General features: G+C 42.1%; 1 protein-coding gene across 1 annotated transcript in view; it reads right to left on the reverse strand.

Moving 5' to 3' along the window:
* LOC126161983 (TATA-binding protein-associated factor 172) overlaps positions 1–27,448 on the reverse strand; it is a 300,940-nt gene that overhangs the window by 232,740 nt on the left and 40,752 nt on the right. Inside the window, exons 9-10 of the mRNA XM_049918182.1 lie at positions 26,339–26,475; positions 14,566–14,834 (exon numbers count right to left, since the gene is read on the reverse strand). Coding sequence (XP_049774139.1) covers positions 14,566–14,834; positions 26,339–26,475 — 406 coding nt within the window. The remainder of the gene's footprint in view (positions 1–14,565; positions 14,835–26,338; positions 26,476–27,448) is intronic.

The raw sequence follows: 27,448 nt of genomic DNA on the forward strand, positions 1-27,448 counted from the left end.
ACCTACTCCAGTCCTGTAACCCGGAAGGTGTACACAATCAAAGGCAGAGCCACGTGTGAAAGCACCCACGTGATCTACCAACTGACCTGCCTACACTGTGATGCATTCTATGTGGGAATGACCAGCAACAAACTGTCCATTCGCATGAATGGACAAAGGCAGACAGTGTTTGTTGGTAATGAGGATCACCCTGTGGCTAAACATGCCTTGGTGCACGGCCAGCACATCTTGGCGCAGTTTTACACCGTTCGGGTTATCTGGATACTTCCTACTGACACCAACCTATCCGAACTCCGGAGATGGGAACTAGCTCTTCAATATATCCTCTCTTCCCGTTATCCTCCAGGCCTCAATCTCCGCTAATTTCAAGTTGCCGCCACTCATACCTCACCTGTCATTCAACAACATCTTTGCCTCTGCACTTCTGCCTCGACTGACATCTCTGCCCAAACTCTTTGTCTTTAAATATGTCTGCTTGTGTCTGTATATGTGTGGATGGATATATGTGTGTGTGTGCGAGTGTATACCCATCCCTTTTTCCCCCTAAGGTAAGTCTTTCCGCTCCCGGGACTGGAATGACTCCTTACCCTCTCCCTTAAAACCCACATCCTTTCGTCTTTCCCTCTCCTTCCCTCTTTCCTGATGAGGCAACAGTTTGTTGCGAAAACTTGAATTTTGTGTGTATGTTTGTGTTCGTTTGTGTGTCTGTCGACCTGCCAGCACTTTCATTTGGTACGTCAATCATCTTTGTTTTTAGGTATAAATGTATAAATAGATACATTCACCAGCAGTATTTATTCTGCATGCAACAGACAAAAATGAGTCAGATCATGAAGTGAAGATACCGGTAAATCAAGTGTCTTTGAAAAGCATTCATGCCACTTTAAAGCAGTTTTTGGTAATTGTAAATGCGTGGTGTAATGACTGGCTGTTATCTCTCAATATTAGTAAGTGCAACCTACTGCGTATAACAAGGTGAAAATCCCCATTAATGTATGAGTACAAAATAAATGCCCAGTCTTTGGAAGCGGTAACATCCATCAAGTATCTGGGTGTGACTATTCGAAATGATCTCAAATGGAATGATCAGATTAAATAAGCAACGGGCAAGGCGAACTCTAGATTGTGGTTTATTGGTAGAATCCTGAAGCGATGCAGTCCTTCAACAAAGGAAATTGCTTACAATGCGTCCAGTCTTAAGAGCATTTTTCACCTTTATGGGACCCTTATCAGTCGGGTCTCAGTCAAGAAACTGAGAAGGTCCAAAGAAGAGCAGCAAGATTCATGACTGGTACATTTAGCCGTCGTGCGAGTGTTACAAATCTCATAGAAAGTTTGAAGTGGGATACACTTAGAGACAGACGATGCACCAAACGGGAGGGTCTGCTCACTAAATTCCGAAATCCGATCTTCACCAAGGATGTAGAGCATATATTATTACCACCAACTTTTCAAATCGCGCAATGATCACCACTTGAAGATAAGAGAAATTGGAGCTCGTACTGAGGCGTTCAGACAGTTGTTTTTCCCTTGTGCGATCCATGTGTGGAAGAGAGGGTTGGGGAGGGGGATATGACTTTGGCGCGAATTGTGCCCTCCGCCACACACCACTTGGTGGCTAGCAGAGTATGCTTGTAGATGTAGATGTATATGTATATGTAGACCTCCATTACAGGAAACAGAAATATTCAGTCATAAGGCAGCTGCTGGTATAACAGAAACAGGACGCAAGTGTAAAATTAGTGGAAACAAAAGAAAAGGGACAATATATGTATCTTCTTGAAATCAATGTAGACCTCCAAGTATCATGCGTGCTGGTTAATGCTGCTTTATTATGGTACAGAGGTAAACAAAACACCTTCATGCCATACTTACATAATTTCAAATCCATTTCTACATTTTCCTGCCTTGTGGGCCCCAATTTGTTACAGGAATTTTGTTAAAAAAGATGCATATCCAAGGTATGTATGTATGTATGTACCGAAACTAGTATTTGTCTTATATGAATGACATTATTCATTTATGTCATTATACAAAATCAGAAAATAATTGCCCTACAGAACTAAATTCTAGAAAATATGGACAATGACCAGCATACTGCTTAAGAGTAACTAATGCACACTTTTAGTCCCAATTCCTATACTCCAAGTTGCTACACCCCCGCCAACAGCCGACATCAACAGCGGATCAGAGGCATTACAGTTCACGATTAATGAACACCACCAAAGGTATGAAGGACATGCCACGTGGGCAACGGGCTAGGCAAGCAGCTGCAGGTCAATCTTATACAGTACTTCCATGAGCAACCACCTATCATGTTTAGCTGCTTTAGAGACACTGGCCCTGCTGTGCACTTTGACACTCTGGTTAATGTTATTGGTATTTGTTCAGTGTTCAGCTCACGATGAACTTGGCTTTGTTTAAAGGTTATGCATTCATACTGAAAGCAGATACATTAGCAATCAGTGCTAGAGTTATGGAATCCAAGTTTCTGGAACTTTGGCAGCAAGAGCTTGAAGCTCGAGAGGAACTGTGCCAGCCACAGCATGTTGCTCTCCTGCACCTCATGCCTCAGCAGCAACAACACTGCTGGTTTGTGGCCGCCACATTCGCTGCCTCCAACAAATCTTTGGAGAGCTGGTCTGCTTATGGTACTTTTGGTAGGCAGCGAAGTCCATTCCTCTTGTATTCTTGTAGTCATTTATGCAAAGTGGTGCAGAAATTGCAAATACTCTCTGGCTCTAGTAACTTGTCTTTCAAAGATATCTGTCCTCTGTTTGCCAAATGCTACTGTTAGCAGACACACCTTATTGTGGTTAAGCTACAGTTTGAATGGTGTCATAAACATGATTTGTCCATAAAGCAATGAAACAAGCTACTGCACAGCACTCCAGTCATCAGGAGCGCACTCACCATTGGGCAGTGCAGTGGACAGCAGTTGCATCTAAGCTCTGATGCAGTAAGAATCACACATGGCGCAAAAGCTGTTTTAGAATTTTTGTCATGGCAGAAAACATGAAAAGCAGTTCGAGCAGTGCTACGTGATTAAATTTTGCTTTCACCTAAGGAAAACCACTCTTGAGGCACCTACATCTACATCTACATACATACTCCGCAATCCACCATACGGTGCGTGGTGGAGGGTACCTCGTACCACAACTAGCATCTTCACTCCATGTTCCACTCCCAAACAGAACGAGGAAAAAATGACTGCCTATATGCCTCTGTACGAGCCCTAATCTCTCTGATCTTATCTTTGTGGTCTTTCCGCGAAATGTAAGTTGGCGGCAGTAAAATTGTACAGCAGTCAGCCTCAAATGCTGGTTCTCCAAATTTCCTCAGCAGCAATTCATGAAAAGAATGCCTCCTTTCCTGTAGAGACTCCCACCCGAGTTCCTGAAGCATTTCCGTAACACTCGCGTGATGATCAAACCTACCAGTAACAAATCTAGCAGCCCGCCTCTGAATTGTTCTTGGTTCAGGAGGTTTAGAGAAGACCACACCCTGTCAATAGCCCAGGTTTCCCAGAGGTTCAGCGAGTTCACGAAGGGATGGGAGACTGTTGAAGACATGGACCAATTTCAACATCCTTCAATGGGTAGTTTAGAAGAAAATGTGGCCAAAGTGAAAACTCTCCTGGAATCCTACCATAATTTGAGAGTAAGATAAATCACTGACAACCTCAACATTTGCAAAATTATTTGTGAAAATCTGAACATGTGGTAGGTTTGTGCAAAATTCCTGTTGCTGCCAAAAGTGTTAAGTTATGAACAAAAACAATGACAAGTTTATGTTTCCTGTGAGATGCTGGAGCAGATAGAAAGTGAACTGGACTTTTAAGACAATGATAACAGGCAATGAATAGTCAACGTTCCAATATGACCCTGAAAACAAGTGCCAAAGCTCGGAGCAGCACACCTCGAAATCCTCGCACTTCAAGATAGTGAGAATGTCGAAGTCCAAGGTAAAGACAATGTTCAGTGTCTTTTCTGACAAGCCTGGCGCGGTCCACTAAGAATCTGTACACTAGACTTTTCCTGTTCTCAAGGCTCAAGAGACACCTGAAAGGTCACTGTTTCCTTTATGTTCCTACCATCCTATGGGCTGTCACAGAATCTCTGGAAGTGGTTACATCAGGTGACTTTCAGTGAGCCTTTGCGGAATGGGAATTGCATTGGCAGTGGTGCATCGACACCCAAGGAGAATATTTTAAAGAATTTTAACAATATGAACCAATTGGATCAATAAATTCTTTTCGCCAGTCCCAGTCTCATTACTTTATCGACAAATCCTGTAGACTATCTCACGCAACTTGGGTTGCCATGTTGAAGGGTCTCACAGGCAAGCTCAATTCATATGTCAGAGCTCTAAAGTTTCATATGTGGAATCACTGATTTGGGACGAGACTGTGCACCATGCTCCTGACAGGGAGGTCACAGCAAAAGTCTGATCCTAGTCTAACTGAAGTGGTTAAAACTGCTAAATCTTTTGAAGTTGTTTACTCAGTTTAGTATGTCTGCACAAATGAAATTCAAGTGTCAACAGTAGTCAGTCATCATCACAAGCAGTAGTTAGCTGATGATTCCAATTCATCATAATCTTTCTGCCTCTAAGTCTCACCTGAGTTTACGTGTGTCCAGACCACTGGCGTCTCATGAGGGACTTATGGACATGATTGTTTTGCTCTTCCCCAGTGCCTAGTGAGGTTTTTTATGACATGCTTCATGCAAATAGAAGATTCTCCAGTCCTCCCTGACTGTGACAACAGATTTCAGAAGCAGCTGTGCAAGCAGCAGGCGGTCGGGCCTGTGTCATAAGGGTCCACCTCGCAGTGATGTTCCAACAAGTGGCCCTCTGGTCACAAGCTTAGCCATGGCGCAAGGACATGACAATGGTCCACATTGTCAGTCACAACTGTGGAACAGGTGGCTCTCCTGCCACATCAAACACTCACTTTGGACCTGACACTGTCCAGCCAATCCATGAAAGTCCAGCTGGACACTGGCACTGCTGCGTCATTAATCAATGACATGGCTTATTGATAGCTTGACAGCTGTGACTGGCCTGGTGCTGGGCCCTCCTTACAGCTACAGGTCCATCTCTCTCATCTGAAAACTATCGCTGGCAGCTAACTACAAAAATATCAATCACATACTAACTTTCTTAGAACTGCACTTCCCTACTGCTACTAATATTTTTGGATTGGACACATTTACCAATTACAGATTCAAAGTAGAGGACCAAATCAATTTAGTGTTGGACAAACAGTCTTTTTCTTATCTTGACACAATGTCCAATTAGAAATGGAAATTTCTGAACCAATGCTCAGGAGTGTACGTAATTTTATGGCTCACATCTCTATGAAGTTGTAGTGAGTTGCGGTTGCCGTGACCTGTACAGAGGTGGAAGAGCCATTCTTCTAGTAGTCAGGACGGTGATTGCTCTCCCACCTGGGCATTGTGGTTTCTATGGGTTGACAAGGGCTAGGGAAGACCACTGAAGATCAAGGTGGCTGCAGCAAGCCAGACGGTGTGCATGTAAACTTTTTATTACCCCAAGAATTATTGCACTTACAGGTGCACACTCTTGTCTGGCAGCACGGCCTAGCGTCAATCCACGGATGTGGTTAGGTCTCAACCTCGTGACCAACAGGGGTGAGAAACAGTGTCAGAATGGTAGCTACCGCGTCACATGCGGTGACATGTTGCTGTTGTTGTGACTGTTGTTGTTGTTACACTGCTGGCAGGATGGCTGTGTTCTGCCTAGCTGAGGTGAGTGTTGGGCATCGCCAAGAGCCCCTAGCTCAGTGACTAGAAGAGTGCTGGTCCAAACCTCACCCCTCCCGGTGCTGATCTGCAGCAGAAAGAACATTGGCAACATAAGGCAGGAGTCAACACAAAGCAGACACCAATTTGAAGCCCAGCTGCATTGCCATTCCAGCCTGGCTGGACAGTCTGCTTTTATACAAGACAATGTAGGTCTTGTTGTGGTAGAGATCACATACGTGGCCTGACAAGTGACTCTCTGATGTCTTGAAATGCAGGTCACTGCCACAGCAACGGATGGAGCTGCTGGTATGGCATGAATGCTGAACTTGTTTTGTCAGCCGCATTCAAATTTTGGCATCGGGCCACAGCTTGGGCGTGTGCTGCTATACTCCTCCCTTCCTGGAGTAATTTAACCCACTGACCTCTTGAGTGACTAAAGTATGGCTACAATAAAAAAGCAACTGTTCCTACAGCTCATATTTCACAAAATACTAGTCTGGAGTTCAAGTACTGAGTTAGCTACGGCATGTGTGTACTCTTCATCCCCCTATTTATAATTACACTATTTTCACTGTTCCATCATCTTAGGCTCAGATGCACTTTGAATGACAAGTATATCTATAATTCATATAGTTCTACTGAGTGTCCAGCTCTGCAAGCTGTGCACAAGTTCTGTGACATGGAAATCAGTATACACTTTGTGATCAAAAGTATCCAGACATCTACAAAAACATACATTTTTCATATTAGGTGCATTGTGTTGCCAGGAACTCCATACCAATGACCTCAGTAGTCGTTAGACATCATGAGAGAACCATATGGGGTGCTCCACGGAACTCATGTACTTCGAACGTGGGGAGGTGATTGGGTGTTACTTGTGTCATACGTCTGTAGGCGTGATTTTCACATTCCTAGGTGCACTGTTTCTGATGTGATAGTGAAGTGGAAACATGAAACGACATGTACAGCACAAAAGCATTCAGGCCAACCTCATCTGTTGACTGATACAGACTGCTGACAGTTGAAGAGGGTCGTAATATGTAATAGACAGACACCTATCCAGACCATAACACAGGAATTCCAAATTGCGTCAGCATCCACTGCAAGTGCTACGACAGTTAGGCGGGAGGTGACAAATTTGGATTTCACGGTCGACCGGCTGCTCATATCGTATTTACTCGAATCTAAGCCGCACTTTTTTTCCGGTTTTTGTAATCCAAAAAACCGCCTGCGGCTTAGAATCGAGTGCAAAGCACGCTGAAGTTCTGAAAAATGTTGATAGGTGCCGCCACAACTAACTTCTGCCATCGAATATATGTAGCGCTACACAGGCATCCTTTGTAGACACAAAGATAAATACTGGCGCCAAAACCTCTGCGTCAATAAATAAAATTTAAAAAAAAAATTGGAAGACGAGCTTTTTTTCTCCGCCCGAGTTTCGACCACTGCATTTTCATACATTATCCAACGAAGTAAATACAAATTCCGTATTGTTCATCTTCGAATTTCAATGTACTACGAAAATCCGACTGGTAATACTGGGATTTTTGTCAATATGGCCAACTCTACGTTCTGAATTTTTTCCTACCTGTGAGAAGAGATGGTTGCTAATAGGAACCTGATGAAATGTGAATCACATGCAGTATTCTCTTCACCATAAGAATAATACGAATATAAACATTTTGCCATGTATTCTTTCGTGTTTGCTTCTATCTCATTTAAATCCTGTCTGCCAAATAAACTACGAAACTAGAGTGAGACAACAGCAAACGCGGCAGAATATACATATCGTGTCATGTTTATATTCGTATTACTCTTATGCCTAATAGTGATATAGTCAGAAATAAAGCACGGCAACGGACTAGATTTTTAAATCTAAGATGACTAATTTCTGTGCAGAATTTGATGTACTAAAGAAGCGGCCGCAAAGATTTTCAAACGGAGAAAAATTTTCGCCAAACTCTCATTCAGAACATGTTCTATCATACGCAGTTTATTATTTGGTTCTTGTTGATCATTATCAAAGAAAGCAGCAGTGTAAGTAACAACAAATAGCAGTCTCTTGCCATTGTTTCGCTAATGAGACGATTCCTCTCTTTTTTTAATTGTAGGCGGCGGTAGCGCGCACAAAAGCAAGCCATGCCGCGAGCAGCGACAGGCCGTAAACACGCACTATCAGAATGCGACAAACAAAGCATAACACAGTATAGTAATGCATTTTCAGCTTGGAGTGACTGACGAAACACCTATAACATAGAAAACGGCACTTATCAGATCAAAGCAAAATAAGCAATCGATTCAAACCAGACGAAGCACGTGAAAAAGGAAGGTATCCGTATAAATACGGACGGAGCGCCTGACGCATAGCAATGGCTACCTGGTAAAGCTTAACTGCTAAGCTTTCGACTCGAACCAAACTACTGTAGCTGTATCGTCATTCATTCGACCTAAATTGTGTCTCATATTACAATGGACCAACTTTGTTTCGATTTGGAGGTGCGGCCTAAAACTTCTCTCTCCCTTTGAATTTCGAGTCTCAAATTTCAGGCGCGGCTTAGATTTGGTAATTTTTTTTTCCTTTATTTCGAGTCCCATTTTTCAGGTGCGGCTTACATTCGAGTGCGGCTTACATTCGAGTAAATACGGTAAGTCACATATCATGCTGGTAAATGCCAAACGACGCCTCGCTTGATGTAAGGAGCGTAAACATTGGACAACTGAACAGTGGAAGAACGTCTGGATTGACGAACCATGGTAGACAATGTGGCGACCCGGTGGCAGGTTGTGGGTGTGACGAATGCCCAGTGAACGTCACCTGCCAGCACATGTAGTGCCAACAGTAAAATTTGGAGGTGGTGGTGTTATAGTGTGGAAGTGTTTTTCATGGAGGGGGGCATGCACCCCTTGTTATTTTGGGTGGCACTATCACAGCACTGGCCTACATTGATGTCTTAAGCACCTTCTTGCATCCCACTTTTGAAGAGTAATTCAAGGATGGCAATTGCACCTTTCAACACCATCGAGCATGTGTTCATAATGCACAGCCTGTGGCGAAGTGATTACATGAAAATACCATCCCTGTAATGGACTGGTATGTACAGAGTCCTGACCTGAATCCCATAGAACACCACTGAGACGTTTTGGAACACGGACTTCATGCCAGGCCTCACTGACTGACATCGATACCTCTCCTCAGTGTAGCACTCTGTGAAGAATGGGCTGCCATTCCCCAAGAAACCTTCCAGCACCTGATTGAACGTATGCCTGCGAGAGTGGAAGCTGTCATCGAGGCTAAGAGTGGGCCAACACCATATTGTATTCCAGCATTACTTATGGAGGGCGCCACAAACTTGTAAGTCATTTTCAGCCAGGTGTCCGGATACTTTTGGTCACATAGTGTATCTGATACAAATTACTACACTTAACTCCACTGGTTACTCTTGTCCATATCATTCATACTTTGGTCCACTTCTTAGAGGCCACCCATTGCTTCCTGCAAAATTTCCTAAGCTGTCTCCCTGCACCTCTAAGCAAAACCAGTGCATTAACCATGTACAGACCAGTTATGTACAACCCAGTTATCCATACAGCAGCAGTGTCGAAACCTGCTTTGACTAAGTGCCACGTGATTCAAAGAGAAAAAAAACTCCAAACCATAAGATACTGTTGCGACACCAATCTACATTTCACTTTGTCGGTGCTGTCCCACAGTTTACAACTAATTTGCTAGAAAATACAATAAGCAAGATGTGCGTGCAAAGAAAGGGAAAAAGAAAATAAAAGCTATGCACAACTACTCAAGCATTCTGTGGACATCAAAAACATATCTATTAGTGAAGGCGCTTTGAGAACTCGTAAAATTATAACTTAGATGATAACATTAAATTACATCTACAATTGTTCACTATTTACATGTTCATCTCCTACTTACACACGCATGAACCTCTAACATACACCTGTCTAAATCCCCAACATTTTTTACACAGAAATCAAAAAAGGAGACAGATGTAAAATCAGGAAATATGAGAAAACAGGCCTCACAGGATATTACACATACTTCTACTTACATCCTTCGCTTATAATTGCAGTACCTCTGCTAATCCACTGCTACCATAAAGTACTGGTGCAGCAAGATGGACAGTCACACGTGTGTCGCTGGGCATTGCATGTGCCCAATTGGGGAATATTGTTGCAATCGTTGTAAACATACAAGCCCTTACAAACCTTAAACAGTTGCAGCTGGACAAAAATCACATATTATACCAAATATATTCCCAAAGTGGCACAAACCAGCCCTAAATCAGCTGTGCTAGAAGAATGTCAAATTTGTGTGGTTGGCCACTGGTCAACAGGCTATCCAGCACCTTAAAGACAGCCTCAAGGCAGTGCCTTGCCTGATGCCATATACAGGATGACCCAAAAGTCTGATAACATTTGAAAATTCGGTACTTCATGGAATAATATATGTAGAGAGGTAAAAATCGACACACATGCTTGAAATGACATGGGGTTTTATTGAAACAAAAAGGTGTACAAAATGACCAACAGATACGATATAAAAGTAGTTACTAGCAGAACAACTGATTTTTAGCAACGACAATGTTCTTTATAATAAATGCTCAACAGGTAGGCCGCCATTCATCAACAATACCTGCGGTCTAGGGACAATGTTGTGAACAGCATTGTATGACATATCAGAAGGTATGGTAAAAAATTGTCTTTGGAAGTCGTCTTTTAGCATCCCTACTAAGGCCAGATAATCAGAGTAGACTTGTGACTTCAGGTATCCCCAGAACCAATAATCCAACTGATTGAGGTTTGGGGACCTGAGAGGCCAAGCTTAATGGATGTGAAGGAACAGCATGCGATACTCAACAAATTATGTGAGCAAGAGGTCTTTTCACAAGTGTAGAAATATGGGGTAGAGTGCCATTCTGCATAGAAGTCATAGCTTTCAGCAGGTGTTTATTAGTTATTATCTATGATCTGACTCCTCTAACTACAGCTAATTTTATCAGGGTGTATACATTGACAAGGAAAAAAAATTCTCGGATTTTTTCTGGATTTCCTGGTTAAAAATACACATTCTCCCGGATGAAAACACACTTTTTCCATGTTATTAAGTGCTGGTATATTTTCCCTCAGAACTGTAAAACTTATCAATCCTTTGAATGGTTAGGTTTTTATACACAGGCGTAGAATTTCCTGGCACTTAGAAAACGAAACTCAGGGAAGAAAACTCCTTTTGGAAAGATTTTTGATGTGCAGCAACATGTATGCTGCATATTTTCGTATTACGAAAGTGTAAATTTGAATTCCACCAAACACCGCGTGTTACTTCCCGAACCATTGTAATCGAGATTGTGATGCGCTTTTGTAAGCCAGTCATAACTCATGTCACGTGATCCTGCCAGCCGATGACAACGGATATTCAGACCACAGAATACATGATGTAGTCAGCTAATAGCAACACCACTGTTAAGTAGTGCGGATACACAAACATGAAAAGTTAATGCTTTAAATTAATATACATAGTGTTGCTACATGAAAAGCAAAGCTTTCACATATAAACTTTGTCTCTAAGGTTAATAAGCTGCAACAGAAGCTAAGCTTTCACATATAATGTTGATAATTTTGCGCATGTTACACTTTAAGATAAATCACACAAATGTGCCTGTAAAATTTTTTAGCCGAGTCCAGTGACTTGTCCTCAAAGTTTTCCACAAATAAATTAGCTACAGCAGAGGAGAGAGAGCTTCCCTTAGCATTACATCAATTTGTTCATAATAATGACATGAATGATCTTTTGGGCTCTAAATACTTCTAAATGGCTCGTCATCAAATGCTCTGTGATTTAAAAAATTCATTGTACATTCTCGCACATAGTTCAACTTGCGTAAAAGGAAATTTACTTTGAAATAACGCTTTTCAAACCACCATTGGCAATTTTTTCCGGTGACCTGTTAGAAATAGGCTCATTTCAGCAGTCGTCAGAGTGCCAGATAACAGGTGCCACCGCACTTCAACAGCTGCTATGACTAAGGAAGCCCGTATGTTCATACATATAAAACATCAGAAGATTTTACATTATGTCATACAAGAAAAAAGACATCAGAGGATACTCCAAGAGCATCGGAATTTCGTGAAGCATACTAAAATGGCACATTTAAAATACATACTTAAAGAGCACATTTGTATGTCCAGATTCCCAATGAAGCAGGCCTCGACCTGATATTAAGCTTTTCAGTTGGGTTTCGGGATGTAAATTTTTTGGAGTGCTAGTACTGTATTAACTCATTTTTGATTCTTTATTATGGCATAATGCCACAAGTGCTAGAAGATGAAAACATGCACAAAATTAAATATTCGATACATAAAATGAGTAAAGACAAGAGACAAGCAATACAGTACAAATTTATTCAATCCTTAGCTTCTAGCATTGTTTTCTCTCTAATCTTGCTACAGCTTTACATGGCATGCTTTCCTTTCTACGACAGAATCTATTACCTCAAAGTTCGGCAAACGTTTTGCTACATGAAAAATTGAAATATCGCTGTCTAACACTGCGTAAGCTGTTAATACGAACAGTACCCAAGACGTGTGGTTTCTCTATCTGATTACATCTACTTTGTCACTGTCTGCTACACAAAACAAAATAGGCCTTTCTAGCACTGCAGAAATTCTATCACACACCAAATAAATGAGACTGTTTTGGCACAAATTGTCATTTTTATAATATGACAGAATATAATTCATGAAGGCCAACATAAAATGCCTATTAGGCCTACTACAAGCAAAATGCTTTACGTTAGAAAATAGTATCACATTTCATTCATACGTCAAGTTTCTCGAGCATGAGATCAAAAAGTAGTAGTACGAGAGTTTTATATAAATTTGGAATAGTCATATTCTTCCCTAATTTGTGTGGTGTCCCCATTTCTTCTCCTTCCTCCCCCTAACAAACAATCTTGTCATGACTAATTCTGGAACTATTCCTGCATTTGTCAAAACTTATTCACCGGTTAACTTCACCAACCCTGCCAGAATCACCTGTTTAGTTATCCTTGATTATTCTCCAGTTAGGCATTTTTCCCCTGCATTAGTGCATTTTCAAATGTTAACATACTTTTGGGTCATCCTGTACACTAGGCTCACTGATCACACTGGTAACAGATGTGTCCCAGCATGGCATTGTGTCGGTTTTGTCCCACAAGTTGTTGGACAGTTCTGAATAGCCAATTGCCTTCACTTCCAAAACATTCAATGTGGCACCACTCAACTATTGACAAATTGAGAAAGGGGCTTTAGTGATCATTTACAGGGTCAAGAAATGTCCTGTGTATTTATATTGTAGCAGATTCCACCCAATGACTAAACGGAAACCCATGATTCCCTTGTTCAGGCATCATTCTAACCTCCTGGGTAAGATAGGTGAGCATCCACTGGGCATTTTTTTAAGACTATGAGATCCACTTTCATCCCATTGGCCATCATGCCAATGACAACTCCCTGTCCTGCCTGCCTCTTGTGCCTGAAGTGCAATTCCGCAACCAGGAAGAGGTCTGGACCAACACCTACAACAAACTCTGAATGTGCAAGAGTAGCCATGATGTCAGTACTGCAATCCAGTCCTGAAGAAAGTTTTGTTTGTGGCACAAAAAGGGAGGCCAGAGTGTTTCCCACCAGATGGATCCTGTTTTTCACTATTACTTCATTTTGCGCTAACAGCTCAGTGCCACAAAGGGCGTCTCAACATTAGCCACAGAGAACTCCAAATACCATGTCGGCCCCACTCCAGCCCCATACCCCCAGTTCCTTCACATTTCACTTTAGGGATGATGGACCTGGCAACACATTTAATGAGCTGGCATTGGTGCCAACACTGAACGTGCCTGTCACACCTGCTGCTTCAGACTTCTTGTATATGAGGCAAATGGCACCTGCCATCTATGTTACCATTTGTGCAGGATTTTTGGCACTGAGAGGGTGCGTTGCATCCTGGTGTTGACAACAGACCCCAATTTATGCAGATGCAGTTCCAAGTCATCTGTCATCATAACAGCATCGAACACCTGACTACTGCACCCCCTTTCAGCCTGCCTCCGATGCAGAGGGCTGAGCAGTGGGTGCAGACATTCAATACTCAGATGGGGGAGGCCCTGCAGATATCACCTACTAAGGATACCATCTACAGCTTCCTCACGAAATATACATCTACTGCTCGACAGGATCAGTCAGATTGAAACACCACATGGGCACTTTTATCACTACATTTTAGGCCTCCTGCGTACTGTGCAGCACGCCCAACCTGCATACAGGCCTCCTTACATGGCAGGTGCCCTTGTCTGAGAACTCACATATGGCTGGCAGCATTCAAGGTGGACCCAAAGTATTGTCTTAGGCCACAGGACAGTCAGCTGTTAGAAGGCATGTTTGCTCGACCCTCCATCCTAATCAGCTTTGGCTATGCCTGCAGTTGCAATCGGTGCTCCCACCACTCTCAGCAATGGGCTAGGCGAGCAGCTGTGATTCAGTCTTATTTAATACTTTACATGCGTAACTATCTATCACACTTACATTACTGACCCTGTGGTGAACTTTGACTTTCTGGTTAAAATTACTGGTATTTGTTGGGTGTTCAACTCATGCCGAACGTGCCTTTGTTCACAGTTTACACATTCACATTGGGATACATAAAACAAGCGACAGCTGTGAGGGAGATTATTAAGTCAAAGACTCTTAGAATATGGACCATACAGACATTTAGTTAATTGAGTCATTCATTTCATTCTTTTACCTTAAATGTTTGTGTGTTTCTGGCAAGCTTAATAATGCTGCTAACAATCCCATGAAGCTGTTGCAGGCTGCAGCCAACTCATCTTGTTCTAATAGAAGGTCCCACAGACGATTCACAATGGTTTCAACTTGATGAGGTAACTGTTCGACTATATTGCTTGCAACTGGAATTAGTGCCGAAGCTGCTACAGCACCAACATCATCAACAGGGTCACTCAGTCCACCGAGCACAAGGGGAAAAGCCACTGCCAAAAGTTCCTTGACCATATCCTGCAGAAGCAAGTTGTACAACAATAAATAACTGTTAAATAATTTCCAACATAAATTTTGAACGCTGAAAAATAAATTATTTAAAATTAGCACAAGGAATAAATTGCTTGTTTCTAACAAATCTGAAGGAAAGTTATGGGGTATACTTGTTGAATATCCTATTTTACTTTCAATATTAAGGGAAGGATAGATTGCTACTCACTATATAGTGGAGATGTTGAGTCGCAGACAGGCACAACAAATGACTGCTAAACAAGTACGATTTTGGCCAAAAGCTTACTTGTTTAGCAGGTTTTTGTTGTGCATGTCTGTGACTGAACATCTCCATTATATGGTGAGTTGCAATGTACTCTTTTTTTTTAATACTGTCATTATTCCATACTGAATTTTTCACTACTTTAGTTTCACTATGATGTTGCTCTAAACTGTCCTCACTATTCACCATTTATTCTATTTCAGCAGCATTATTTAAATCTCTATTATTTTTGATTGGATGATGATAAAGTTGCCACTCTATGAAATCAATTAAGACAACTCATTATCCTGATGAGCTCTGCTGTCAGCACTACTCTGCTGCACTTAAAGGAAACTGGAAGAAACATGCAGAGGTTTCATTGTATTTCTTGGGCTATTAAGTCCACAATTAGAATTTTTCCTCCAGTTCCAGCACACATTTGCTTCTGACTATGTCATGCAAAGAGGCTCAAAAATGGCTCTGAGCACTATGGGACTTTACATCTTAGGTCATCAGTCCCCTAGAACTTAGAACTACTTAAACCTAACTAACCTAAGGACACCACACACATCCATGCCCGAGGCAGATTTCGAATCTGCGACCATACCAGTCCCGCGGTTCGGGACTGTAGCGCCTAGAACCGCATGGCCACCGTGGCCGGCCATGCAAAGAGATCCAAGTCATTTGATGACGCATCCAATGTGGCTATTTAAATTTATAAGCATATACCTTGGATCACAGCCTAAAGCCCATAAAACAAAACATCTATGATGTAAATACTGGCTGTGAAAACCTACATAGTATGTCACAGAAATAGTTTCAATAATTTATGAGTACTTTATTAAGAATTACCTAGAAAACGTCACTTAAGTCACACATCAAATCAGTATTCGTGACTGTTCAAATGGTGAATCACATTCTGGCAATGAACTACCATAAAGTGCTAGGGGTAGGGAGGGGATGGGAGGGAGAGGGATGGGGAGAAGAGGCAGAATGTTACAACAAGTTTCATTCCAGCATCCCAAATACCAATGATTATCACCTCTATTTCCGAAATCCAGATAAGAGGGTTGGAAGCAAGGCTATCTGTATTTTAACAGATGATTCAATATATTAAATAGGGACAGTGATGTCTGTGTCTTCTGCCATAAAATGAAATTATGCTGGGTTAAAGGTGCAACAGTTTTCTCACCAACTGCATTTATAAATTCATAAGTGACAATGAAGAAGATAAAGAGTGGTTTCACTACAAGACTCTTCTGTAATAACATCACAATTATAATAGTTATTACTTGGTTCTTGACTTGCATTATAAATTTAGATGAATTTAGAGACTCTCAGTTCAAGAAAGATCAAGATACATCTACATTAAGGGGTATGTAATGGATTTTGGTCCAAAAAATTGATTTTTCAAAAATACTATTTTCTTAATCTACACAGATTAATCTATGTTGTTTGTGAATTTTATCATGATAGTAGGTTTAGAAATGCCTTTAAATTGTTAAACTGATTAACTCTGCAATGGCTGCCACTTTCACCTTTTCCAACATTTGGGAAACGGCTTGCTTCAGTAGAATTTTGGTCAGGCTATTTTCTTTTAATATCTTTGGCTGACATCTATATCTCTCATTGACATCTATATCTTTGCCTGAAAACTTTCTTGCATGTGTTTTATTTACATTTTGACAATACTAACACATATTAGGAGGCTGAAGGTTGAATTCGCAAACCTTTACGTGGAAGTCAAGATTCGTGCATAATGGGTGTTGGAGAAACTGTGTTTAAGATGGCTCTGAGCACTATGGGACTTAACTGTGTTTAAGAAAAGGAGGTTTCATGGAAGTCAGTTTACCAACAAAAAAGAGAAAGCAGCTCGAAATTAAAAACATAAGCTCTCAGCTTCAGCATCGAAACTTGGGACAGGAGAATTGTACACGTGCGCGAATGAAGTTGATATGGATTCCAGTGGATTCAGACTTATTGATTTAGAGCTTCTCTACCAGGCTATTAAATTTTCATGTTCAAGTGTTAGCTGTAAAAACACGGAATGTATGACTGTTGTTGAAGAAAGAAGAGTGGGAATAGCTTGTGATTTTAAATTAATTTGTAATTCATGTGGCTATGAATTTTCATTTTCCTCCTCCAAAAAAACTGACACTGGTGCCTATGAAAGCAATTTTACTTTAGCATATGCTCTGAGATGTCTTGGACAGAGCAGGGCAGGAGGTGATTTATTGCGTGGTTTTATGAACATGCCTCCACCTTGTGCAAGGTTTGAAAAAATAAATAAAGAAATGTCTGATGCTGTATGTGATACTGCGAAAGTCTCTATGAAGAAAGCAGTGGAGGAATTTGTGGAAATAAACCAAAAAGAAATAGATCCTGGGGTAGATGTTCATGACAATGAATCTTCTACAAACGTTACTGGCCTGTGTGTGTCTGTAGATGGGGCCTGGATGAAAAGGGGTCACACATCTCTGTATAGAATTGCATCTGTTATTGGTATTGACTCAGGTAAAGTTTTAGATGTAGAAATTATGTCTAAATACTGCCACCAGCGTGCAACAAGGAAAATGTCCAATAATGAAGACAGTGAGACAGTGGGAAATTGTGGCAAGAAAAGCATGCAGTAACATGCTCTAAAAATCATAGTGGTTCAAGTGGGGGCATGGAGGATGCTGCAGTTGTGAGGATGTTCTGCAGATCTGAGGACCAGTTTGGTGTTAGATATACTAAATACCTTGGTTATGGGGACTCTCTTCATTCAAAGCTGTAACAGACAAAAATCCTTACAATATAACAAATGTTGCTTGCTGAAAGAGAAGAAAGGTGAAGTACTTGAGGATGGAAAACCACTAGGAGGAATACACAGGCTTACTCTGAAAGAAACTGATTATCTTCAGTTATTTAATGGGAGAGCTATCAGGAAAAGCACACATAATTTAGAGTCAATGAGGCAAGCTGTGTGGGCAGTTCTTTTCCACAAACTATACAATGACCAAACACCAATGCACAATCTGTGTCCAAAAGATGACTGGTACAAGTTCAACAACAGAAATGATACATATTCACATAAACACTCATTACCAGAACCTGTTATGAATGCAATTAAGCCCACAGTCAGGTTTCTTGCAAACCCTGGTTTGCAACCCAGAAATAACGGCAGAATTGAAGTGCTGAAGAGAGTTGTTACAGATCGTGGTGTGTTTACAACAAAAACCATTTTACACCATCGACGAGAGCAGAGTCAAAATAGTTTGCAGTTCAGTGTCTTGCTGCAAATACCAGCCAGGCCCATCCGAAGAGGAGAGAAGAGAAACCTGGAGGATGAGGAGTATCAGTATGGAGGATTTTAAAATTGAGGTAAGCTTATTTACATGTAGAAGTATGGGAAGAAAATCTTTGAACCTCATTTTCTCAGTTTTATATTTTTTACATTATTAGAAGTCTTTTCGCAAAATGTTTATGCACTAATGCTATGAAATTTTCAGAAACTGTTTGCAATGTGTTGCTGTCTCCCTGGAACTAAAAAATACAAGATCCCACAATTACATTCTTATTTTTAGATGATTTTGTGTTGAAAAAAGTTAATTGTGGATATGCAAAATTAAAAACTCTGTTAATGATACAATTTGCACGATAAATTTATAACTGTAGTTCAGTGGTCATATAACCTTCTGAGGACAATACAATTAAATTTTCGGCTTAATTGCATGATTAGAATTTGAGTTATGGATTTTTGTAAAAAGGACAATAAAAAAACTAAAAATTCAAATTTCTGGCAAAATATTAATCCTGTATATTTTATTATATTTTTCTGTTAAAAAACAGCTCTTTTGCTTTACACACACAAAATTTTAGATTTGTACATTAATGAATATGGCGGTAATGACTTTTCAAATAAATCTTAACATTTTCCGTTACATCCGCCCTTAAATCAACTGATTGAAAAAAAAATATGAGAAGGAGACACACAAGCTGCTTTGGTTACAAACCTAGAACCATGGAAAGGAAAAGACCTTTGGTTTAATCATATATGTAAATGTGAAGAAAAAAATGGGCTATTTTCTCTGCAACAAAAATTGAAGTACGTGGTACTTTGAAACTAAACATGGCTACATGTCACATTTGGCCAAAAATACAAATAATAGAAAGATAACGTACGAGAAGTTCTGGTTGTGAATAAGGGAACTACACTCCTGGAAATGGAAAAAAGAACACATTGACACCGGTGTGTCAGACCCACCATACTTGCTCCGGACACTGCGAGAGGGCTGTACAAGCAATGATCACACGCACGGCACAGCAGACACACCAGGAACCGCGGTGTTGGCCGTCGAATGGCGCTAGCTGCGCAGCATTTGTGCACCGCCGCCGTCAGTGTCAGCCAGTTTGCCGTGGCATACGGAGCTCCATCGCAGTCTTTAACACTGGTAGCATGCCGCGACAGCGTGGACGTGAACCGTATGTGCAGTTGACGGACTTTGAGCGAGGGCGTATAGTGGCCATGCGGGAGGCCGGGTGGACGTACCGCCGAATTGCTCAACACGTGGGGCGTGAGGTCTCCACAGTACATCGATGTTGTCGCTAGTGGTCGGCGGAAGGTGCACGTGCCCGTCGACCTGGGACCGGACCGCAGCGACGCACGCCAAGACTGTAGGATCCTACGCAGTGCCGTAGGGGACTGCACCGCCACTTCCCAGCAAATTAGGGACACTGTTGCTCCTGGGCTATCGGCGAGGACCATTCGCAACCGTCTCCATGAAGCTGGGCTACGGTCCCGCACACCGTTAGGCCGTCTTCCGCTCACGCCCCAACATCGTGCAGCCCGCCTCCAGTGGTGTCGCGACAGGCGTGAATGGAGGGACGAATGGAGACGTGTCGCCTTCAGCAATGAGAGTCGCTTCTGCCTTGGTGCCAATGATGGTCGTATGCGTGTTTGGCGCCGTGCAGGTGAGCGCCACAATCAGGACTGCATACGACCGAGGCACACAGGGCCAACACCCGGCATCATGGTGTGGGGAGCGATCTCCTACACTGGCCGTACACCACTGGTGATCGTCGAGGGGACACTGAATAGTGCACGGTACATCCCAACCGTCATCGAACCCATCGTTCTACCATTCCTAGACCGGCAAGGGAACTTGCTGTTCCAACAGGACAATGCACGTCCGCATGTATCCCGTGCCACCCAACGTGCTCTAGAAGGTGTAAGTCAACTACCCTGGCCAGCAAGATCTGGATCTGTCCCCCATTGAGCATGTTTGCGACTGGATGAAGCGTCGTCTCACGCGGTCTGTACGTCCAGCACGAACGCTGGTCCAACTGAGGCGCCAGGTGGAAATGGCATGGCAAGCCGTTCCACAGGACTACATCCAGCATCTCTACGATCGTCTCCATGGGAGAATAGCAGCCTGCATTGCTGCGAAAGGTGGATATACACTGTACTAGTGCCGACATTGTGCATGCTCTGTTGCCTGTGTCTATGTGCCTGTGGTTCTGTCAGTGTGATCATGTGATGTATCTGACCCCAGGAATGTGTCAATAAAGTTTCCCCTTCCTGGGACAATGAATTCACGGTGTTCTTATTTCAATTTCCAGGAGTGTATTTAGGAATAAAGGAGATGACTCACTGAAAGGCAGAAGCACTGCGTCATCGACAGGTACACAAACAAAAGGTACAGAACTTTGCTTTACTAGATTTTGGAATGAAATTCCTTTCTCAGGCTGCAGGAAATGCACGCACAAACACAGGCACACACACCATGCACGCACGCACGCACGCACACTCACTCACTTACATGCCCATGCACACACCTGTCTCTCTACAATGTGCTCAGTTGATTGCCAGCTCTTTCCTGGCCCACAGTGATTGTGTGTGTGCGTGGAGGGGGGGGGGGGGGGGAGACAGGGACGGGGTTGGGGGAAAGTGTCTAGTGGCTTGTGGGAAAGAAGGGAGTCGTCTGTGGGCTAGACAGGGGTGCAGGTAGAGGAGGAAGGTGGCAGACAACTGAGCAGATAATTTCACAGACTACAGCAAGAGATGGCAGCACAAAAACTAGCTGATATGTATTAGGTGAGGTACTGGGACAGCGGATGGTGTGTGTGTGTGTGTGTGTGTGTGTGTGTGTGTGTGTGTGTGTGTGTGGAGGGGGGGGGGGGGGAGAGCAGCCTCTTGTAGGGTAGGATAAGCCTGTAAGCCTGTGACAGGACAGGAGTAGGAGGTGCTGGGTGGACGGATAGGGCAGGTCTTGCATCTGGGTCTTCCACAAGCGTATGGTCCTCTGGCAGGGGATTGGGGATGGAAGTGACATAGGAATGGATTACGATGTGGTGGAGGTGTAGATGGAGTTTGGGTGGGCCGCGGAACACCACTTTGGGAGCGGGATGAAAGTATCTTGGGTAGGATATCCCTCATTGCAGTGCATGATGATAGATAATCAAAGGCCCAAAAAAAGGCACGGTTCAGTGGCTCCAGTCCCAGGTTGTATTGGGTGACAAGGGGGGCGGGCTCTTCTTTGTGGTTGGTTCTTGGGGTGGATGTGAGGATCAGGTGCATGTGAGGATATGGCACGGAAGATCTATTTGTGTATTAGGTCTGGGGGGGGGGTTAATGACTGTCTGCAAAGGCGTTTGTGAGGCCTTCAGCATATCGGGCAAGGGAGTTCTTATCACTGCAAATGCATCTGCCATGGGTGGCCACGCTGTATGGGAGGAATTTTTTGGTGTGGAAGTGGTGGCATCTGTTGCCCTACATAAACTAAAAACAGATCCTGACCTGATCATCTTCCTGGCAAACAAAGGTTCCACCACTGTTGTGATAAACTGGAGTGACTACCTGGCAGAGGGATTCTGCCAGTTGTCCAACACCTCCACCTACAAACTCTGCCAAAGTGACCCCACTCCAGAAGTCCAACATAACCAATCCCTGCTGAAATCCTTTGGCCTTTCCCAGAACCTCTCCCCTGAATCCACAACCACCTTCTAAGTGCTCCCCAAAATCCACTTACCTAACAATCCTGTGCACCCCATTGTGGCTGGTTGCAATGCCCCTAGCAAAAGAATCTCAGCCCTTGCTGACTAATATCTCCCATATTAAAGATACCAACCGCTTCCTGCACTGTCTTTCCACCATCCCCACACTCTTACCTCCCAGGTCCCTACTCATTACTGTAGATGTAACCTCCTTATAACCGACATTCCTCATGCCCATGGCCTTGCTGTGATTGAACACCACCTCTCCCAAAGCCCAGAAGATTCCAGACCCACCACTTCATTCCTCGTACACCTAACCAACTACATCCTAACCCATAACTACTTCACCTTTGAAGAGGAAGTATACAAACAAATTCGTGGCACAGCCATGGGCACCAGCATGGCATCCTCCTATGCCAACATCTTCATGGACCATCTAGAGGAGACATTCCTAGCTTCCAAAAACCCCAATCCCTTGTCTAGTTCAGGTTTATTGGCGACATCTTTATAATCTGGACCCAAGGCCAGAAAACATTATCCTCATTCCTCCACACTCTCAACACCTTATCTCCAATCCACTTCGTCTGGTCCTCCTCTACCCATCATGTCACCTACCTAGATGTTGATCTCCTTCTCTCAGATGGTTCCATCCACACCTCAGTCCCCATCAAACCCACCAATCACCAACAGCACCTGCAATCTGACAGCTGCCATCCCTTCCACACCAAAAAATCCCTCCCATGCAGCCTGGCCACCCATGGCAGACACATCTGCAGTGTTAAGACCTCCCTTACCCAGTATGCTGAAGGCCTCACAAAGGCCTTCACAGACAGGCAATATCCACAACACCTAATACACAAATAGATCTCCTGTGTTATATCACTCCCCAACAACTGACCCTCACATCCATAACAAGAACCAACCAGAAAGAAGCACCCCCCCCCCCAGCCTTGTGGAAGACCCAGATGGAGGACCTACCGTATCATCCACCCAGCACCTCCTACTCGAGTCCCGTCACATGCTTATCTTACCCCACCAGAGGCCTGGCCACATGTGAATGCAGCCACGTTACATGCCAGCTCTGCTGCAACCAATGCACAGTGGTTTACATTGGTATGACAACCAATCAGCTGTCTACCAGAATGAATGGCCTCTGTTAAACTGTCACCAAATGCGAGGTGGGCCACCCAGAGGCGCAACATGCAGCAGAACATAACATGCAAGATTTCAATGGCTGCTACACAACCCGTGCCATCTGGATCTTCCCCACCACCAACAGCTTGCCTTCTCTCCCGTAACTTCCCTTGCCTAAACCTAGTCACTGCCCCCCCCCCCCATCCACCCATTTTTGTGTGTGTGTGTGTGTGTGTGTGTGTGTGTGTGTGTGTGTGTGTGTGTGTGTGTGTCCCAGTACCCCAGCTCAATGCATGTCAACTAGATCTGTGCTCACATCTCAATCTGTGAAACTGTATGCCTAGCCATCTGCCACCTCCCTCCTCTACCTGCACCCCTAGCTAGCCCACAGACTGCTCCCCACTTTCCCATGGGCCACTAGACTTCCCCCCCCCCCCCTCCCAACCCTCTCCCTGCCTCACGCCTCTCTCCATCCCTCCCCACACCTCTCCCCTCTCTTCATTCCAAAAGCTAGCAAAGCATTTTGTTTGCGTACCTTTCCATGACAGCAGTGCTTCCACCTTTTGGTGAGTCTTCTCTTTATTCCTAAATAATTCAATAGATAATAATAATAATAAAAACAAGAAAATTATGTACAGCAATTTGGAACATATGCTAAACTATAAAACTAATTCAAATTCTTAGCAATGTTGCACAGCTAATGCTTTCAGCAGTCTCACATTAATACACATTTAGAATACATGACTAAATTGAAGATGTTTGGGTAACTCTAAAACTTTTTTAATACTTGTCTGCAGCACAACTGAGGAGGGGGGAGGGGGATGAACCCTTCAAAGATGTTGGGGCATTAAATCAATCAATAAAAAAAAAAAAAAAGAAACCAAAGCCATTAACTATGGAGTGCGGCAAGGATCAGTAATGGGGCCATTATGAGAATACTGAACAGTGACCAAAATGTGGAACATGTTGAGAGAAGAACATACATTCCTGCGAACATCACAGCACAAAGACTCTTGTAAAGTGGACTGGTCATAAACCTTTAAAAAATGCTATGTAAGTATGCAATGTTAAGAAACAAAGTGAAGACTGTGCACGTGGGTTTAGAGGTGGATGAAACAAGTCCCGGAGAAGCAGGATCTACTTGATTCTATACATATTACTGTGGATAACAAGCTGAAATGGAAACAAAATATAATAATTATGTCTGTAAGGAACTCAGCTCCGTCATATTCATAATGAAGCAGCTATCTCAATATGCAGACAAACAGCTTCTGTGCACAGTAAACCATGGACTCGTTGAACCGTACCTGCAGTTGGGAGCGATAGTGTGGGGAAGCTCAGATTCAAGACACCAAAATAGTGTTCACATAACAAGAAAGAGCAATTGAGATCATTTTAGATGAAATACTTGTGAAACATGAAGAAACTACTTCAAAAAATCTAGGCAACTTAATGTTTACATCTCTGTACATACATAAAACAATAATACAAATCACAAAAGATAATGCAGAGTGAAGGACAAATGATAGTGTGTACACCCACAACAAACAGACGAAGGATGACATACAAAGCATACCCCATCGACTGACAATGCTTGAAAAAGGACCTCAGTATTCAGGTACCAAATTACTAAGAAGCTCACCTAAAAGCTTGCTTAACAGCTTGCTAACTTTACACAGAACCTCAAAGACTATCTGGTGGAAAAGGAAATTTACTGCATTGAAGAGTACTTACTTATAACCAATGCTGTTAGAATGTAAGAAGAATGTACATTTGCCGTACATCATGTAAAGGGTGAACAGATGCAATTGTTTAAAAAGGAGGACAAAGAGCTTCAAAAAGGAGGATAAAGGAAGAAAAAAAGAGGACACATCAAACGGGTCAACTGCAGATGAGGATACCACCCATCAGCTTGGACAAGTCATGTGACCGCCGGGAATTACCGGTAAAACTAGTTGTTAATTGTTACTGATGGTCAGGAGGTGGTTAACTGAGCAATATAAAAAAAATTAAAAACATTTATTGTGGTGACAGTGTGGCGTCAATTGTTTTCTTATGTCAACAACACGGAATTGTTTACAAAGTGAAAAACATAAGACCATTCACCTCCCTTCATTTGACGCACCACTACCAACATCTACAATTCAAGCAGCAGCTGACGGCATGTAAACTGCACTTTAACCTTCCGAATACAAATAAATAGAAATGACTATGAAACAATGAAATAAAACCATGACAGTTAATCTGTCGAGTTATTTCTTACCTTTATTGGCCACTGAGACGTACGTTCCAGCTCCACATATCTTACATTCCCCTTCAAATTCATTTCTCCCTTTCTTAAAACCGAATATTTGCAGGAAAAGACATAAGAAAATGTACACTTTCGTTTAGGCATAGCCAAATATTTTACGTAGCTCATTCGGTTAAAAATCACACTCACAAATCACACGTGCACTACAGGAAGCCAAGCCAATACAAAGCGTAGATACGAAAGGAAAATTTTAAATAATCGATATTTGCATACGCTTATAGGTAGATCAACAATAACATCGACGATCCTGGAGCCACCTACTAACACCGCCTTCATGCGTGTTAATCACAAAGGCTGTGCCAATAGTTAAAGTATTTAAGAAAAGAGCAATAGAATGGGACGAATTGGAAATTTAACTGTATTACGCTCAACTTTGCAAAAAAGCTGGATACTGTAAAAATCCGCCCGGACCCCGGACAAAGAGCTAAAAAGGACATGTCCGGATTAATCCGGACATCTGGTCACCCTAATCATGTAATCCTACAGGATCAAATAAAATTCAGTTCAATTCAATTCAATTTGGTATTGTTTGTAATACCACTTAAGTGAAAAATGAATGAATCTAGAGCACTTTTCAATCTTTTATGGACCCTAAGCAATTAGAAAAGAAGACATGAAGAAACTGAGGTATAGAGTTGCCATCAACAAAACAATTCAAAAGTCAAAATCAGATAAAAAGATGAGACACTTCTGATTATATTAACACAGTTACTTAATTCAAAGTTTGAAACATTAACTTATGTGTTACCTTAAAAATTAGCAAATACCTCCAGCCATCCTGTTTAAAAATCCTAACTATTCCTACCAGTATTCTAAAATTAACAAAATGTGAATGGCGCACAGTATTACCATGCGTACTGCTAACAGGTACTTCAGGCCCAGCAAGCCTCCATGTCTTGCTTCCCAGTCATTCTGCTTTAGCAACTGCAGCAAAATCGTCAAAACCCCTCGGACACCATCATTTGTCATAAGATGTAGAACAGATCCTAAAAGAAATGATTTTAATAAATAATTATTTATTCCATTTCATACAAACAATATCACACAAATGCACAATTGGCTATGACCATCAAACAAAAAATCAAGTAGAACAATACATGATCATGACAGGAAAACATAATATTACAACCAAAATAATGTTTGAATACGTGAAGAAGTGCCACTTCCAAATCAGAATTGGGTACATCATAATGTTTGGTATCAATAGTTCATGGAATCTTATATTCCAAATCCTAAGTACCTGTTCCCGGAACTGCTCCACAATCATAGAATATGTGATTACATTAAATCTTGAAGAAATTTGGGAGCTCCCAAGTGACTAACATGAGGGGATTTAAAATCTATTAATACTCATGTAATGCCCTCTACAACACATTAGAGAACTTTTGTGAATTACAAGAAAAATGTTATTCCTGAAATTCAATTGCAATACATGTCTTGAATGTTAGGCAACACTAGGAGAAAACAGAGAAACTTTGAAACTCCTGCAGTTAGTTGAAATTGTGTCAGAGTGTAAGCAAGAATGTCTCTTTGGAATGTCATGACTCGTGTGTGCAAACCTGAACAATATTTTAATACATTGCTCAAAACACTTTATGTGCTATAAATTCCCCACCAATAATATACTGTTAGCAGTTAAAACAAGCACGCTGTATCTATCTCTAATACATTTTGCTAAATCCACTTTGCACAACAAATAATAAATAATTATTTAAATAAAAATAATTTTTAATGTACAATGTTTTCAAATTGGACTAAAGAGAATAACATAATTTCTCCTCATCCCACACTGTTTCCTGAAGCCATACAGATAGTCCTGAAAAATTGTGACTGTGAATTTTTAACAAGTATGAAAATTTTTTAAGATTTAAAAGGAAAAATGAGGGGCACATGCAATAGATAATAGTACGGAGATCAACTGTTCAAGAAACAAATATGTACTGCATATGCCCCACATTT

The sequence above is a fragment of the Schistocerca cancellata genome, chromosome 2, assembly GCF_023864275.1.
Source record: "Schistocerca cancellata isolate TAMUIC-IGC-003103 chromosome 2, iqSchCanc2.1, whole genome shotgun sequence".
NCBI classification, from domain to species: domain Eukaryota; kingdom Metazoa; phylum Arthropoda; class Insecta; order Orthoptera; family Acrididae; genus Schistocerca; species Schistocerca cancellata.